The sequence below is a fragment of the Miniopterus schreibersii genome (assembly GCF_964146895.1).
Source record: "Miniopterus schreibersii genome assembly, chromosome: 8".
NCBI classification, from domain to species: Eukaryota; Metazoa; Chordata; class Mammalia; order Chiroptera; family Miniopteridae; genus Miniopterus; species Miniopterus schreibersii.
In genome coordinates, this window is record NC_138109.1 from 54,131,744 (window position 1) to 54,148,079 (window position 16,336).

At 41.5% G+C, this 16,336-nt stretch overlaps 1 protein-coding gene across 1 annotated transcript in view; it reads right to left on the minus strand.

The window, feature by feature from the left end:
* Positions 1-16,336, minus strand: part of MCOLN2 (mucolipin TRP cation channel 2) — a 44,360-nt gene that overhangs the window by 14,532 nt on the left and 13,492 nt on the right. The window contains exons 3-8 of the mRNA XM_081144558.1: positions 14,795-14,968; positions 12,982-13,135; positions 9,371-9,455; positions 9,169-9,265; positions 7,439-7,538; positions 1,559-1,671 (exon numbers count right to left, since the gene is read on the minus strand). Coding sequence (XP_081000684.1) covers positions 1,559-1,671; positions 7,439-7,538; positions 9,169-9,265; positions 9,371-9,455; positions 12,982-13,135; positions 14,795-14,968 — 723 coding nt within the window. The remainder of the gene's footprint in view (positions 1-1,558; positions 1,672-7,438; positions 7,539-9,168; positions 9,266-9,370; positions 9,456-12,981; positions 13,136-14,794; positions 14,969-16,336) is intronic.

The following is a 16,336-nucleotide window of genomic DNA, read 5'->3' on the forward strand; positions in this document are numbered from 1 at the left end:
TAATCTACTCAGATAGACTTAAGCATGCAAGTGCCTACCAAGCGAACTCTAACACTATACGCTTATGCTCTACTCCAACAGACTCTTTCTGTGTTGCTGTTGTTCAAAATATTACAGATGTCCCCTTTTATCCCCATTGACCCCTTCCCCCTGCCTGGGGCCCACTCCCCTCCCCAGGCCTTCCCCACACTATTGTCTGTATCCATGGATTATACAGATATGCATGTAAATACTTTGGTTAATCTCTCCCCACCCCTACTTTCCCTCTGAGATTCATCAGTCTGATCCATGCTTCCATGTCACTGAATCTATTTTGTTCATCAGTTTATGACGTTCTTTAGATTCCACATGTAAGTGAGATCATGTGGTATTTGTCTTTCTCTGACTGGCTTATTTCACTTAGCATCATATTTCACAGACTCTTGTAAGAGCTCACACATAGTACATCCCAAATACAGGGTGTTCTCAAAAAATGTATACACACTGTAACAGCTGATAGCTCAATTTTGAAAATGAAATATTTTCATAAACACTGCCTTTATAATTATTCTAAGTGTGTGCATACATGTTTTTGGGACACCCTATATTTTACATATTGTCAGCTCATTCAACCGGACAGCACCCTATGAACTACGCATTCATTATAAGCCCGATCTTCCGGAGGAGAGAACTGAGGCGGAGAGGCGGAGCCAGGATTGGAGTCCAGGCATCTCAGCTCCAGGGTTGTGCTCCCAATGCCCCCTCCCCGTTGCTTTGACAGAACCAGGACCCTGACCTGGGATCAGAGTATCAGGGGGCTTGGCGGGGGGGGGGGGGGGGTGCAGTAAGAGAAGCGGATATTTACAAACTAAGTTGACAACGGTGAATAAGAAGAAAAATAGAATGTAGACTGTTTTCTTGCTCCACCAATGGTGTTCTGATGACTGTGTGCACTTGACCCCAGTCTGCATTTCCACACATGCGCAAACCAGAGTAAGAATTTGTGGGGAGCTGGGATATACATATATGTGTGTGTATACATATATATTGTGTGTATACACACACACACACACACACACACACACACACACACACACACACGAGCCCTGAGAGTAAAAGGGTAAAATGAAACTGAGGGGAGAATTTTCAAACTAATTTTAAAAACAGAATAAAGTGTTTTATGCTTCATTATAACCCATTTATCATGCGCCCCCCTGTCCAAATGAACTCTGATTTGAAGACAAACAATGAAACCCACATGGCTATTATTCTGATCCTAAGATTACTCCTGAATTCAAAAGGGTCTCATTTATTCTGCAAACATGCAAAGGCGTGAGAGCTCACCGCTGTGCACCTGTGCTTCTTAGCTCAGTTCTAAGCAGAATAATTACCTGATCCCACCCGAAGTGGTGGGAGCTTGTACTCACCCTACGCACTTCAGGCTGATTAATGCCTTTTGGGGGACAATCACTGAAAGGGCTGCAGACAGGGCAGGATGACCCAACACCAGGGAACACTGTTTGGACAAACCAAGGGCGGAGGCCAGGAAGGGAGGGAGAAACTTCGAGCACACACGTACCTTTCGTAAACGTAGAGCAAGAACAATTGATCTTTTGCACAGAACCAGAGATGCCAAGCAAATCACAATGACAAATGCATCGAACACCAGCACATACTGAGTATTTTTCTGAACTGAGGAACAAGAACAGAATCCAAACGTTAAACACACCTCACTTGGGAATAATTTCTGAACAAGATGGCAGTTGAAAAAGAAGTTCAAATGATGAGTTCTTAAACATCAGGAACAAATCACAATGCACTCACTCAGAAATCTACAGATAAGGTAGAACATCCCCTGATGTTAAGAGTTATACATTTAAAAACATGTAAACTCTTAAGAAATGTACTAAAATGTATTTGTAAATATTTACTACAGAATAGAATTTGACAGAAGGTAGTCCATTTGGACTTCATTCAAAAGAGATGAAACTACTGACATCCTCTGCGGTATTTCACACAAAAACACAAACATCAAGTTCTCCATGAATGAGGGAACAAATAATTCAAAATACCTCCAACTCAATCCCCATTTCTGCTTCTCAACCTTACTGTGCACTTTCCCAGCCAAGAGTGCCATTCAATATGCTCTTTCTGCACATGGAGAAAATAACCTCTTGGAATGGCAGTAAGAAGGAGCGTAGTAATCAGATTTATGTCTTGGGACACAGTTGCAGGGGGGAGGGTACTGTAGGAAGATGAAATTGTAACCGTAGCTTCTCTCAGGCTTCATGGAATTGTCCGAAATCTCAATGATGGCTCTCCCCTGCCTGGCCCCCTGCCCAGCCCTGCAGTCTCATCACCTGCCAATCGCTTCTCTCCCCCCATCTTCTCTACCCTGAGGCCACAGTCGTCTTCCTCCTTCCCAGCTCCTACCAGGTTCTCTCTCTCTTTCCTCAGGGGCTTTGCACATGCTGATCCCTCTGCGTGGAACAGCACCCTCTCCATCACACACGCGTAGATTATTCTTTTTCAGCCTTAGGTTTCAGAGTGAGTGTCTTCCTCTCAGAAGGAAACTCCCTAAATTCCCATCTTTATTAGCCCCTCCCCTACTCTTTCATAGCACGCTCCATAACTGTACACACCTGTAGCTCCTCTGAACTATCCTTCGCTTGATGATCACTGAACTTGAACTTGAATCTTCAAAGAGAGCACAGCAAGGAACAGAGACAGTGTAACATGGGAAAGGACATGGCCTCTGGGGCCCGAAAACCTGGGTCTGAATCTCAGCTCTGCACTCAGAAGCTGAGCAGCCTTGGGGGAAGTGACTCAGTTTCCTCATGCAAAAAATGAGTAGAATAAAAAATACCTAAGCCACAGGGCTGTTGTGAGGATTAAATAAACTCATATATGAAAGCCCATGAAACAACCCCAGGTAAATAACGACGGCAAACACTCATAGTGGTTACTATGGAATCATTCAATGTCCATCTTTCCCGTTGAATGATTGGCTCTGGGAGGCAGGAACCATATGTATTTTGTCAATACCACAGTGCCTTTGCTTAGCATAATGCTTCAGCATGCTTACAAGTAAATCAGAGAGACACTCCAGCAGAACACGAGAAGAGCACTGAATAATCTAAGTTAGGACTTGTGGAGGTTGAGCTAGGTTAGAGGGAGAGGAGGCATGGAAGGCAAAGGCACAAAGTGGCAAGAGATGAAGCGGAGGAGGCCACCTGGTCTCCACTGGGACTCAGGGAACAAGGAAGGGGGACCAACCAGGGGTGACTCCTGGTTTTCTGTCTTTGGTAAACTGAGCTCAGTCTGGATGTTCATGACAAGAGAGGATGACTCGGTGGCAGCTAAAGCCGAGGGAGGGTGTGGACACAGACACTCAGAGAGACCACAGACAGAAAAGTGGATGGTGGGGCAGGGAGTAATGTTTGAGAATTAGAAGAGGAAATGAGCTCGGGAAGGAGATGAAGAAAGGCCAGAAGGGAAGGAAGCAGGACTGGGGACAGGCAACCTTCTGAGAAGTCTCGTCGGAGTGCTCCTCAGAGACACCTCTGCAGAGAAGCATTTAAGAGACAGATCGGAGTGTCCACAGATTTACTAATAACAAGGGAGTGAGCAACAACAGCATGAGTGTCTGAGAGCAAAGCTGCTCACCCAGTGGGGTATGACCACAGCCAGCTGATAAATGCCATTCACTGAGTGAATTATTTAGCCTCTCGAAGCTCCAGGTGCCTCAGCTACAAAGCAGGGGAAGCAACTCTGCCTGCTTCACGGGCTGCCAGGAAACCAGGTAAAACCAGCTTGTTAGAGCCGAGCCTCACACCTAGCACTGACATTTACCTTTAGCCATTTCATACTTCAGATGTTTAGGTAAGAAAGCAACTTAACTCTACTAGAAACCAAGACCTTTTTCCCTTTTGGACCCACGGAACGAGGCAGAGGGAACAGAGGCAGTTCTTGGGAAAATGAGACCGGAGATCTTATACAATGCAAGGACAACACCTAGTGCCTTCCTTTCTAACACATAACTAGAACAAATCTCTACGTTTACCTGTGGTGGGAAAACTGAGGCCCAGACCTAGAAAGATAAACCATCCTTCCTAACAGAGAAACAAGGATTGACTTGTTTTAATTTGATTTATTAGGAAGAATAGTTTGGTGTGCTGCAAAAAATATTTTACGAACGTTGTAGTTGCTTTCTTACTCCACTGAAACTCTGTTACCCCTATGGGAACATTTCCCAAGCCTGGGCTTGTAAAACACTAGTCCAGAGAGATGCCTCTGCCAACCTGGTTAGAGAAGTCGTTTAGACCACCCAGTCCTTTCAGAGGCCCTGAGAGGTCCCCCCCACACCACCACTGCCCACTCGTGTGGCTCTAACCCAGGGCCTCCCACAGTCACTAAGCTCCCTTTCCCTGTGACACCATTACATCACCCACCAGTGGGGAGTGCTGCCCACCAATACCTCCTCATGCCCAAACTGCTACATTCATAAAATCAAGTTAAAGGGAAGATTGGTGGCACACTTGGGGATGAATATTAGAAGGCAAAGAAGCATTTGGTTTGTAGGTGAAATGAACACACCTTCATATTTCGCCTTGTGATAACATAGGTAATGAAGAAAGGGTAAGTGTATGAATGTGAATGAACTCAGAACTTTTTGGAAACGGTGCAAGGATCACGTTACCCTTGGCTTTGTCGCGTTTCCTGTCTCTCCACTTCCCCAAAGCCAGGGCAGTCAATCCACCAGATGGAGGAGAGGGGGGCTCCATTTCCTAAGCTTGTTTCCAAAGTTCAGCTTTTTAAGTTTTTCACATCATCACATCATTTTATTTTATTTTTATTATTTTTTACATCATTTTATTTTAAATTCACATTTTCCTAGTGACAAAATCTGGTTTCTTAGGATAAAGCTCTGAAAGCCTATAAAAATGTTAGTGATTCTCCTCACTGGCCACAGGAGGGAGCCAAACCTCCTTTCTTCTTTTTTTACATTTTTTAAAAAATCATCTTATTTTTCAATTATAGTTGACATACAATATTATATTAGTTTTAAGTGTAAACTGCAGTGATTTTATTGATAACTTACTCAGTTATAACTTACATTTTATAACTTACTAAGTGATCATCCTGATAAATCTCACACCCATCTGAAACCATACATAGTATTACAATATTATTGACTATATTTCCTATGCTGTACTTTACAACCCCAAGGCTATTTTGTAATGACCAGTTTGTACTTCTTAATCCCTTCCTCTTTTTCACCCATCCTCCCAAACTCCTTCCCATCTGGCAACCATCAAAACATTCTCTGCATCTATGAAACTATTCCTGTTCTGCTTGTTCATTTATTTTGTTTTATTAGATTCAATTGTTGATAGATATGTATTTATTGTGATTTTATTGTTCATATTTTTAATCTTTTCTTCTTCTTCAAGACCCTTTAACACGTCATGTAATACTGGTTTGGTGGTGATACAAAAGGACATGGAAACCATAAGTAAGAAAGAGTCAGAAATAAAGGATACACTAACTGAAATCAAGAATAATTTACAGGGAATTATCAGTAGAACAGATGAAGTTAAGACTCAAAAAAGTAATTTGGAATATGAGGAAGCAAAAAGTACCCAATCAGAACAGCAGAAAGAAAAAAAGAATCCAAAAATATGAGTATAGTGTAAGGAGCCTCTGGGACAACTTTATGCATACCAATATTCACATCATGGGGGTTCAGAAGAAGAGAGAGGGCAAAAAATGGAAAACCTATTTGAAAAAATAATAACAGAAAATTTACAAGTTTAGGAAGCACAGAGAGTCCTAAACAAAATGAACCCAAAGAGGCCCACACCAAGGCACATCATAATTAAAATGCAAAAGGTTAAAGACAAAGAGAGAATCTTAAAAGCAGCAAGAAATAAGCAGTTAGTTACCTACAAGGGAGCTCCCATAAGGCTGTCAGAAGATTTTTCAAAAGAAACATTTCAGGCCAGAAGGGATTGGCAAGAAATATTCAAAGTGATAAAAAGCAAGGACCTACAACCAAGATTACTCTACCCAGAAAAACTATCATTTAGAATCGAAGGACATATAAAGCACTTCCCAGACAAAAAAAAGCTGAAGAAGTTCAGACCTCCTTTCTTCTGAGTATAGGCAAGGAAAACTCCCCAATGTTCTAAGGACCCCTGTGGGGAGGAAGGAAACCATGTTCTGCCAATATGTTTGACTGACAAACTCATTTGGTCATAATGACTATTCCAAACCATATTTCATATGCAGCAAAGGTTAGCTTTTTTCACTTAAAATAGCTCCAACCTGTACTTGGACTTGGAAAATATGCATCTGATCTGTGCATTTCTGTGGAAGAGAGTGTCTGCTAAGGAATAGTAACCACCTTTAAACAGAAACTAAAACCACATATTCTATTTAGAGGCTTAAGTGAGTTAGCGGAACTTCGAAACCAAAACTTCAAAATCACCAGGGCGTATCATCGAAGCAAGAGGCCATAAATTGAATCTATTTTAAAACTGACCTATTCTAGTTAGGAACCACGGGTATTTTACATTTTATTTTGTTCTGGTAATCTGGTCAACAGCAAATTCAGTTAAACAAAACTTATAAATTAAAAAATACTGACCATCCATCATTAACATCATTTGAACTCTCAGGGAGAACAGGCCCTGTGTAGCCCAATTTAAACAATGGATCAAGAGGTGTTTTCTGAGTCATGACTGAGTAAACGACCCTGTGTTTGTACAGGTTGCTCTCTGGGCTCTGAAGGCCTCGATCCCTCTCCATTGTCAAAGGCTCAGATCAAAGCATACCTCCTCCAAGAACCATTGCTAGATTTTATTTCTCACTCTGCCCCAGTCAAAATTAACCTTTTCTTTCTTTACCTTCATGGCTGTTGTCCTCCACCACTTATTGCTATATGTGACACGCTGGAGATTTTATAAGCATGTCTGTCTCCCTCACTAAGGTGTTTCCTTTCTTTTCCAGAGTGCCTAGCAATTACTTTGTACCAACTCTTATTCTCAGTGCTTTGCTTTACATTCTAAGTCATTTAATACACAACACACTGGCAGGTAAGTACTATTACTGCCCTCATTTTGAAGAGAAATATACTCAGACATAGAGAAGCTAAATAATTTGTCCAAGATCACAGACATAGTAAACAGAACCAAGACTCAAACCCAGGCAATGTGGCTGCCAAAGCTGTACCCCTAACCACCAGCCATACTACCTCTCCTAAGAGGTGTGTAATTAATATTTGCAGAATTGGACAAAAATGTAAAGCTTTTGGCTGTGCTTTACAGAATAAGATACTCAAGATGTGGTTTTCTGGAGCCCTTTCTTCCTATCACCATCCAAATCAACCATGTAAACACCTGAATCCCAAAATAAAATGCTAAAAATTATCCAGTGGGGAAGCATGCAACATACTTACCAGATCCAGATATGCTTAAGTCTTTGCATTCTTCAATGTTAGCATCACTGTCAAAATAGATTTTGATTTTGCCACTGTGAGCTTTGTTGTCGAAGGTAATCTGGAGACAAATGTATGGAGAGCAGAAAGCATGCCTTGTTAGATAGACTCTGCTTAAATTTTAATGGCATCCAAACAGCATGCTGATCGAAACAGTGTACTAATGAAAATGTCCTCATCACATGATTCCTTCACAACTTTCATTAATGAAAAAATATGGTCCAAAAGCTGAATGTATGAAGCTCTACTAAATCCCCAAGCAGGTTCAGAGAAATCCCAAAGCAAAACAGCGAACTAGTCCCAGGAACAAACACGAGACTCACCAGTCTTTGACAAGAGAACACAGTGACCTCATTGATTACACTGAATGGAATTTTAAAAGCATTTGCTTCAATTTAGTCCTTTGGGTATGAAATTCTAGGTTTCTACTAGGTTGGAGATTATTTTTCTATTTACCTTAAGTGCTACATGTAATGCTTTCAGAAATGGCAAAGAATGCTCCAAGGCTGAGGGCTGAACTTAAGATTTCCAATGCCCCATATCTTCCACATTACGCTTCCATCACTTACAATTTGTAAGTGAAATATGCTGGGTATTTTAGGCCTTAAGAGAGTTATTTAGGGGTTTTCTTGGGGGCGGGGAATGAGACCTTGAGTGCCAAGGTTAGTGGAGGTTTAGTCATAGTTCAGAGCTATAGAAATGAGGCCTGTGGGTTGAATTCTCAAACCTCTGGTTTGGTCATAGTGATATTCTTGAGTTACACAGAGTGTGACTTGTGTTCGGAATTGCCCAATGCTTGTGGGTTTACTCATAGGTCAGCTACACTTTCAGCTCTCAAGTTCTTTGCCTGTGAATTTTCTTAATTTCATCATGTGTTGTGTAATGTGTAGGTCACACCAGGGCAGTTAATCATGTTCCTCTCTTCCTTACCACAAGTCACAATTAATAATTATTTTTATTTCTTGGTTTACTTGTTTTTCTATCTCTTCCACTAAGCTGTAAGTTTCCACAGCACCTCCAGAGCATGGCTATGTCTGGCGAGTAGCAGGGACTCGTTAGTATTTACTGGCTGTTGGATAAAGCACTCTTCTGTGTTGCTAAAACACAATTGTATACAACTTTCAGCTCAGCATCAGTTTTGTTCTTCCACAAATATGAAGGAAGGAGGAAAGGAGAGAGGGAGGGAGGTGGAGCATGAAATTCCATGCAAATGAGAAGACAGGTTATTCTCCCCATGAAACCGAACAGTCTCTTCTACTGCTCATGCCTCCTCCCAAAATAAAAGGGGCAACACCCGATCCTTTGCAGAATGGCTTTCAGTTCTCAGGTCCCGGAGGTTTGAAAGCATTTGCTACATTTACAAAGACCTCCCTTTATAAGTGGGAAAAATATTATAAACACTTAAAATACTCGTCATAAACTTTTTAAAAATGTATTAGAAGAGTAAGAGGTGAAAGCCAATTTTGAAAACTTCTCTTTTCAATGTAGAAATTTAGTCTTTAAGAAATTGCAAAGGGCTTTGCGTCATTTTCATAAGTAATGGTGTCTGGATCCACAATGCTATAGTGCCATTCAACTGTTTCAGACACAGCTGCACCTGACACGTCTACAGGCTGGTGTGTTTTACTCTCTGCATCTACACAAGGAGGACAGAAACATAGCGAAAAGTGGCTGAGTAAATGGACACTTGCCGTATTCTGAAAGACGTAACAGTCTGGCAACTCTCGGGAAAGCATCGTCTGCAGGTCAATGCCTTTGAGGTGAAAGGAGATTTCAACTTGTAAGAGCCTGAACAAAATACAGTACAAGGTATAAATTGTCAGAGTCTTACTATCCGCTCTTCTTTCCTCATTCCTGTCTCCTGGGGAATGAAACTTAAAAAAACTTATTTACCTATAAAATTCCAGCCTGAAGAATGGTGAGTTCTTCCAGTCCTCAGGGTCCTTGGAGAGGGCCTGGAGGTCTAAGTGAATACAGTCTAGACCAACGAAGAACAACAATTGTTTCAGGCAAGAATCAGATGCTAAACCAGTGAGCCGAAGGGCGATGAGAAGCTGGACACTTCCAAAGCATCTCCCCACAAAATACTTAGGAATTACAACAGGAAGACTGGTAACTTGACAGTGGAGAAGCTGGCAGATAGCAGCACCCTGCCCAGTGATAAAAGTTAACATCACCAGTAATGAGATAAAGAGACATCATATACCTCCTGAAATAACGTACTGTTTGAGTGGAATTCCCACTAAAACGCATAACCCCAATCTAGTCATAAAGAAACAGAAAAACCCAAACTGAGGAACATCTTACTCTTTAAAAATATCAAGGTCAGCCCTGGCCAGTGTGGCTCAGTTCCCATGCACCGAAAGGTCGCAGGTTCAATGACGTGTCAGGGCACATGCCCAGGTTGCAGTTCGATCCCCGGGAGGCAAACATTTCTCACATCAATGTATCTCTCTCTCTCACTCTCCCTTCCTCTCTCTCTAAAATAAATAAAAATATACTTTTTTAAAAATGTCAAGGTCATAAGAACAACAACAAACCAAGGAACTATTTTGCTCCAGCTTAAAGGAGACTAAAGAGGCACAACAACTAAATGCAGTATGTGAGCCCGGACCAAGGAGGCTGAGGTGGGAGAAGCCTCTCTTTTGCTATAGAGAACATGAGGACAATTGACAAAATGTGAACGGGGTTTGTAGATGACAGTGCTGGGCCAACGTGTATTCGCGCTGCTGAGCACTGCGCAGTGGTGATGTGGAAGATCGTTCTTGGGAAACACACACTGGAGTGTTTACAGGTAGAGACATCATGTCAGCCTCTTATCCTCATACATTTCAGGAGGAATATTTAAACATAGCAAGAATGAGAAAGCAAATGTGGTAAAATGTTAGCATCTGGGAAATCTAGATGAAAGGGATACAAGAAAATCTTTGTGCTATTTTACAACTTTTCTGGGTTGCCTGATATTTTTTTCAAAATAAAAAATAAAGAGAAAGGAAAGGAACTTAGGTTGTATTCAAATAAAACCATATTATGAGCTGTAAACTATAAAAGAATGATTCCAAGTGCCTCCCATAAAAATTCATTATTGTGTAGCCCAGCACCTTGGCAGGAACTCGAGGAGGTCTAGAGCTGGTAAAGGCCTTTCAAGGTCGCGGAGCCCTCACAGACAGGACTGCTGTGAAGTCAGCCTAGCTGACTCTTACTCAGGCTGTGGCTGCCTTTAAAATGGGACCGCCAGGGCCTGGTTCTAAGCAGGTGCTCCAGAATCTTGATAGACTCGACGGCTAATTCTTTAAGAGTTTTCTCCCACAATTGCAATCCTCAATTTGCTTATCTATCCTCTCAACTAGAGGATAAGATCTTTGAGAGCAAGAGCATACTATGTTGTGTAGTTAACCCATTGCCTGGCATATGGCTGACACTAAAAATATGGCCCAATATATGGGACACACAATTTGCGAAAATTAGTTTTCCTGGGCCAAGAACAAGGACATGAGCTGAATGGACAACTCAACAGGTGCAATATTTTTTAAAAAGTGGGTGTCAGAGGGGGTACCTCCTTTTTTTTTTTTTTTTAGCAAATAGACTATTAGCGTCAAGAAACAATTTAATGTTGGTTATCTTGACTGGATCTTGATTAATATGGTGAGAGCAGTTAATCAAAATAAACTTGTTCTCTACAGGAAAAGACTGATGATGATAAAAATAACAAAAATACATCAGGCACTTACCCTGTGCTAGGTAGGCACTGTGCTAGGAGCTTTGTATGTTCTCTCACTTAATGCATCACCCTGTTTAATCCCCAAAGCAACCTTGTGAGATAGGTACTATTGCTGCAGTTTTACAGATGGACAAACCAAGGCACAGAGAGGCCAGGAGACTTCCTCAAGATCACACATCTAGCTGATGGCAAACCAGAATTTAAACCCACATGTGCTCAGTTCCAGAGCCTGAGCTCTTCACCACTACACTGATGTCAAATTTGCCTTATAAAAGCCCATTTGGTTAGTCAAGTTTTCTAATCGTCATTATAGGGGTACACTTTATCAAATACACATGCAGAACTTGCTAAAGTCTAGCTGACATTATGCTAGAGTCATTGCTAATGAGGCCACCAAGAACCTGGTGGCAGCAAAATCTAAGGCTGAGACATTTTAAAAGGATGGCAAAAGCCCTAAGTAAAACATCAAACCTCAGACAGAACAGACTGGTATTAGAGTAGCAGACTCATCACTCAAATGAACCTCATTTACAGACCAGAATGCTCCAGCCAGTGAAATAGCAACCGTCTTAGAGACAAGTGGAGAGTGGATTATATATGTTCTTTAAAAAGCTGGGGAAACAATGAAATGGTCATGATGCCTCATGCTAAGAAAGGAGAACACAAGAAACTTAAAGTCCGTGTTACAGAAAACAAAACACTATATTAGAATGAGAGTTATCTACATGTTAAAAAAATTTTTTTTTAAACAGGATTTATAACTCCCCAAGTAAGGCTGAACTGTAAAGCCACAGGTCTGAAGGTAGGAGTGGAGGGATAGGCCCACAGCATGAATTAAAGGAAACCCTTAACTCAAACTGCACAGGTGCGTAACTAAATATTAACCTGCAGAGAAAGCGGGCATGCAGGTCTCTGCATTTAGCCCACTGAAGGGTGATTCTCTCGGTAGGAAAGAGAGCGCACATGCACGCATAAGCAATGTAGAACAGCTTATGCTAAGTGACTTACTAAACTATAAGGCCACACAGCTGAAGTCAAACTTGCTTCCTGTTTATACGATCTGTAGGCTTTGTCCAATGTGTCCAAGAAAGGCTAAAATCCAGTGTCAAGTATTTAATACTATTCTTTATACATTCTGAACAGATACACCAAAACATTTTCTTTGACAAGTTACATTTAATAAGTTAAAAAATAAGTTCCTGGCTGGTGTAGCTCAGCAGTTGAGCATCAACCTATGATCCAGGAGATCAAGGTTCGATTCCCAGTCTGGGCACATGCCCAGGTTGTGGGCCTAACCCCCAGGGGGGGCCTGCAGGAGGCAGCTGATCAATGACTCTCTCATCATTGATGTTTCTGTCTCTCTCTCTCCCTCTCACTGCCTCTCTCTGAAATCAATAAAGATATATATATATTTTTAAAAAGTACAAAGCATTTAACACACATTATTTCATTTAATAAATACAGACTCTTTTTCCGCCCAGAAAGTCTAATCGTCCCCTCATGGAGGAGGGAAAAACCTAAATACACAGGAAACACCTGGGCATTTACCCCAAAACCAATAACCTTGAGTTGCACCTAAGAGATCCACAAATTCCCAGGTCTATTACCATAAACCTGCAGTTTCCTGAGCCAAAATCCTCTGTAGGCAAGTGTTAAAGTGACAGCTTACAACAGATTAACAGTCGTAAAGCAAGGTTGAAGTTGTTCCACTTGCCAGGATATGAGGGCATTTTTGCTCTTACCGCAGAAGATGATAGAGGTATGTAATAAAATGATCCATTACCTGTTTCAATGTCACTGTCAATATTCAGTGTCTCATTAGAAGGAAACATGGTCCCTTTCTTATAATGCTGCTTACAGACTTTTACGCCGATTCTATTCCCTTCATTTTCTCCATAACTTAGAGTTCCCAGGGAGATGTTCTTTAGACGATGGTACTATTAAAAATAGTTAAATATAAACACTTATGAGCTTTCAAGAGTTTAATCAGAAGTTATACCCTATAAAATACATTTTAGCTATTTTTTATTGTTTATATCATATCCCTCAACAGAACTCCCCAGTGTAAAATACCAGGTCATTTTCTCAGGTTGGGCAGAAGCACACCACCTCACAGAAATCAAAACTAAAGTGAACGGACAGACCTCCCACCTCACTCCGAGCCCAAGCTCAGGTCATGCCCATCTCTCCGACCTAGCAGCAGGCCATTGACCCTTGGTTCCACCCCCTACCTCCTGAAGCCACACTGGCCTCCAGGCAGCTCCCAGGCACACTCCTGCCCATGGCCTTTGCCGCTCCCTCTGCCTAGGACTCCAGGTTTGCTATCTGCTAGGTACACTGCTTCAGCTCTTAACTCAGATGTTAGCACCTCAGCGAGGCCTTCCTGTACTGCACAAGTGCAAACATCCATCACCAGCATGCAGGCACCACCAGGCTCGCCCAATCTCCCCCCTGCTTTATGCCGCAGCAACTATCACTTTCTGACATACCACTGACGACCCAAACCTTCCACACCCCACAGCTTACATTAACATGCCCTACACTAGTTCACCCTGCCTATCTGCACTAGCAGGGCTTTGCTAGCCCTCATCTTCATTAATATGACTTTATTATTCCAAGAAACGTTTGCCCAGGAACATAAATATTGCAAATAACTGTACTGTTTATTTCAGTAACATCCCCAAAATTCACTTAAACGGTCAATTTGAAGATTTACTTTAATAACCCCAAGACTCTTTGAAACCACCGCCAACCCTCATCTGCCTGTCCACCAATCCTAAACTATTATATATCATGATCTTTACCTAATTCAAATCAAGCTCCCTCACATTGAAAGACCTACCCTTTCTCTCTTAAATCAGACTTTGGAATCTATGTCTGGATTTTGCCCCTTTCACCCAGAGCACAACTGAGAATGGTCAAGATAGCCCCTCAGTTTTTAATCATCAACATGCTTTTTTTGGTGGTGTTTTCAGGGAACCAGCATTCAATACTATACAGTTCACTTCTTTTCATCTGTCTAGGTCTCACCTCTAGAACTATGTTCTACAAGGACAAAGTTTTGTCTTTTATTTATGCTGTATCCCCAGTGTCTAAAAGAGTGCCTGGCACATATTAGGTATCCAAATATTTATTGAATGGATGGATGGATGGATGGATGAATGAAAAAGGAAGAATAACAATTTCTCTCCCCTAACTGCTTTCTTCAGGTCTACCAATCTGGTTTCTAAACACCTGCCTAGATCCAACTATATCATATTACACTCCCTAGAATCTCAGGTTTGGTATCTCATCCAGCAAACCCTCTGAGATTATAAATCTGCTTGCTCTTGGCCATCTGATCTGGGGTAATCTTCCAAAAGTAGTTGATGTGAAGGGATAAATAGAAAATGTAAATCTTAAGGAAAAATGTAAATATGCAAAATCTGCTGCATGGGAATGTAGCTAAAGAAATAGCAACAAACATTCTTTGGCAGACTACGCAAGTTTTAATTAGAATATTTTAATATATGCATAATTTTCTTTTTTTGGCTAAGACAACAAGATCAAGTATCAATATATTCTTAAAATACAGGTCATTCACAACAAACACTTGCCTGATTAATAGCGTAAAATATGCTCTCGTAGGCATCCTGTTGAGTATACACACTGAGACTGTAGTTATCTTCGTCTATGCCAGAATAGCCCTTTAAAAACAAGTACTTAAAAGCAACGGCGTTTTCTTCCTTGTAGGCAACCACGAGCTGGTTACTTAAACCAAAACGAATTAGCTAGAAAAGAAAATCAAATAGGCATCTATCAATTTTCCCATTTAAATGCTTTCTTATCATCATCAGCCCTCACATGTAAACATTAGCAAGAAAAATCTCAGCACTTTGGTTTTTACTAATCACATCAATGTCAAAATACAACTCCAAAAGCAATTCTAAAGAGCACAGAATTAGAAGAAGCTACCACTGCCAATGACTAACGGCCCTGCTGGCGTGTGTGTGTGTGTGTGTGTGTGTGTGTGTGTGTGTGTGTGTCCCTTTATTTGCCTAAGTCTTCCACATACTATATGTTGACCATTGGTTTCTTCCAGCACCCCTGTGACATAAGTAAGCCTACTGGCCTTGAATGAAGGAAAAGAAAGGAAAGAATCCAAATCAGTTAAGTCTGATTCCATTTTTCTTATACTTAGATTTCAAATGAATTGTTTTAAAAATTGGTGTACTTAGTAAAGCAAGAATTCATGTCCTATTGATTTAACATTCAGAAATGATAACCACTATCTAAGATCACAACAATGTTTTGCATGTGGCTTTAAGAATGTTTTTGAAAAGTGGCCTACATACGCTTATGCCCGCTTCCAGGAGACAGTTGTGAAAGGAATTCAGCTACTCCAGTTCTGCAAGATCTCTTCTCTAAGATTTACACCTAAGAACTCCCTCTCCCAGATCCACAGCATTGAAGCTCCAGAAAGAACAGCAGGGCTCACTTTGCCTCCGTGATGTCAGACCCATTCACTGTCATCCAACACCTACCTTCTCTGATAAAACTACTACTTTTCCTCCCTTAACACTGCACAAAGTTAGGCACCAAAGGCTCTCTGTATCCGGAGTAAAAGTGTTCTTTCTGCCCCCAAGTTTTCTTCTTGTAATCCAATAAGTGGGGGAAATTAGAAAGCACTAAAGGTTTTACCCCCAAATCCCAGGAATTACACACACAGCTACACACCCAAACCACTTTTTTTCTCAGTGACTCTCTCACACACTCTCTCACATGCACATACACACTCTCGCACACTTTCTCAAGCATTCGCATGTACATACACTCTCACACACCTGCACACACTCACTCTCTCCCTCCCTCCCTCCCTCCCTCCCTCCCTCCCTCCCTCCCTCCCTCCCTCCCTCTCTCTCCCTCTCTCTCTCTCTCTCTCACACACACACACACACACACACACACACACACACACACATACACACACACACACACACAGTGGTGGGAGAGAAGTCAAGCCTCTACAAGCCCTGTCTCACATACCTTTCCCCATCTTCCCACTTTATCTTCTCACCTGCTACGTAAGACAATAAGTGTCTAGAAAATTTGCCCCAAATTCTCACCCTGCTAGTTATCAAAACCATTTGGGACTCTGT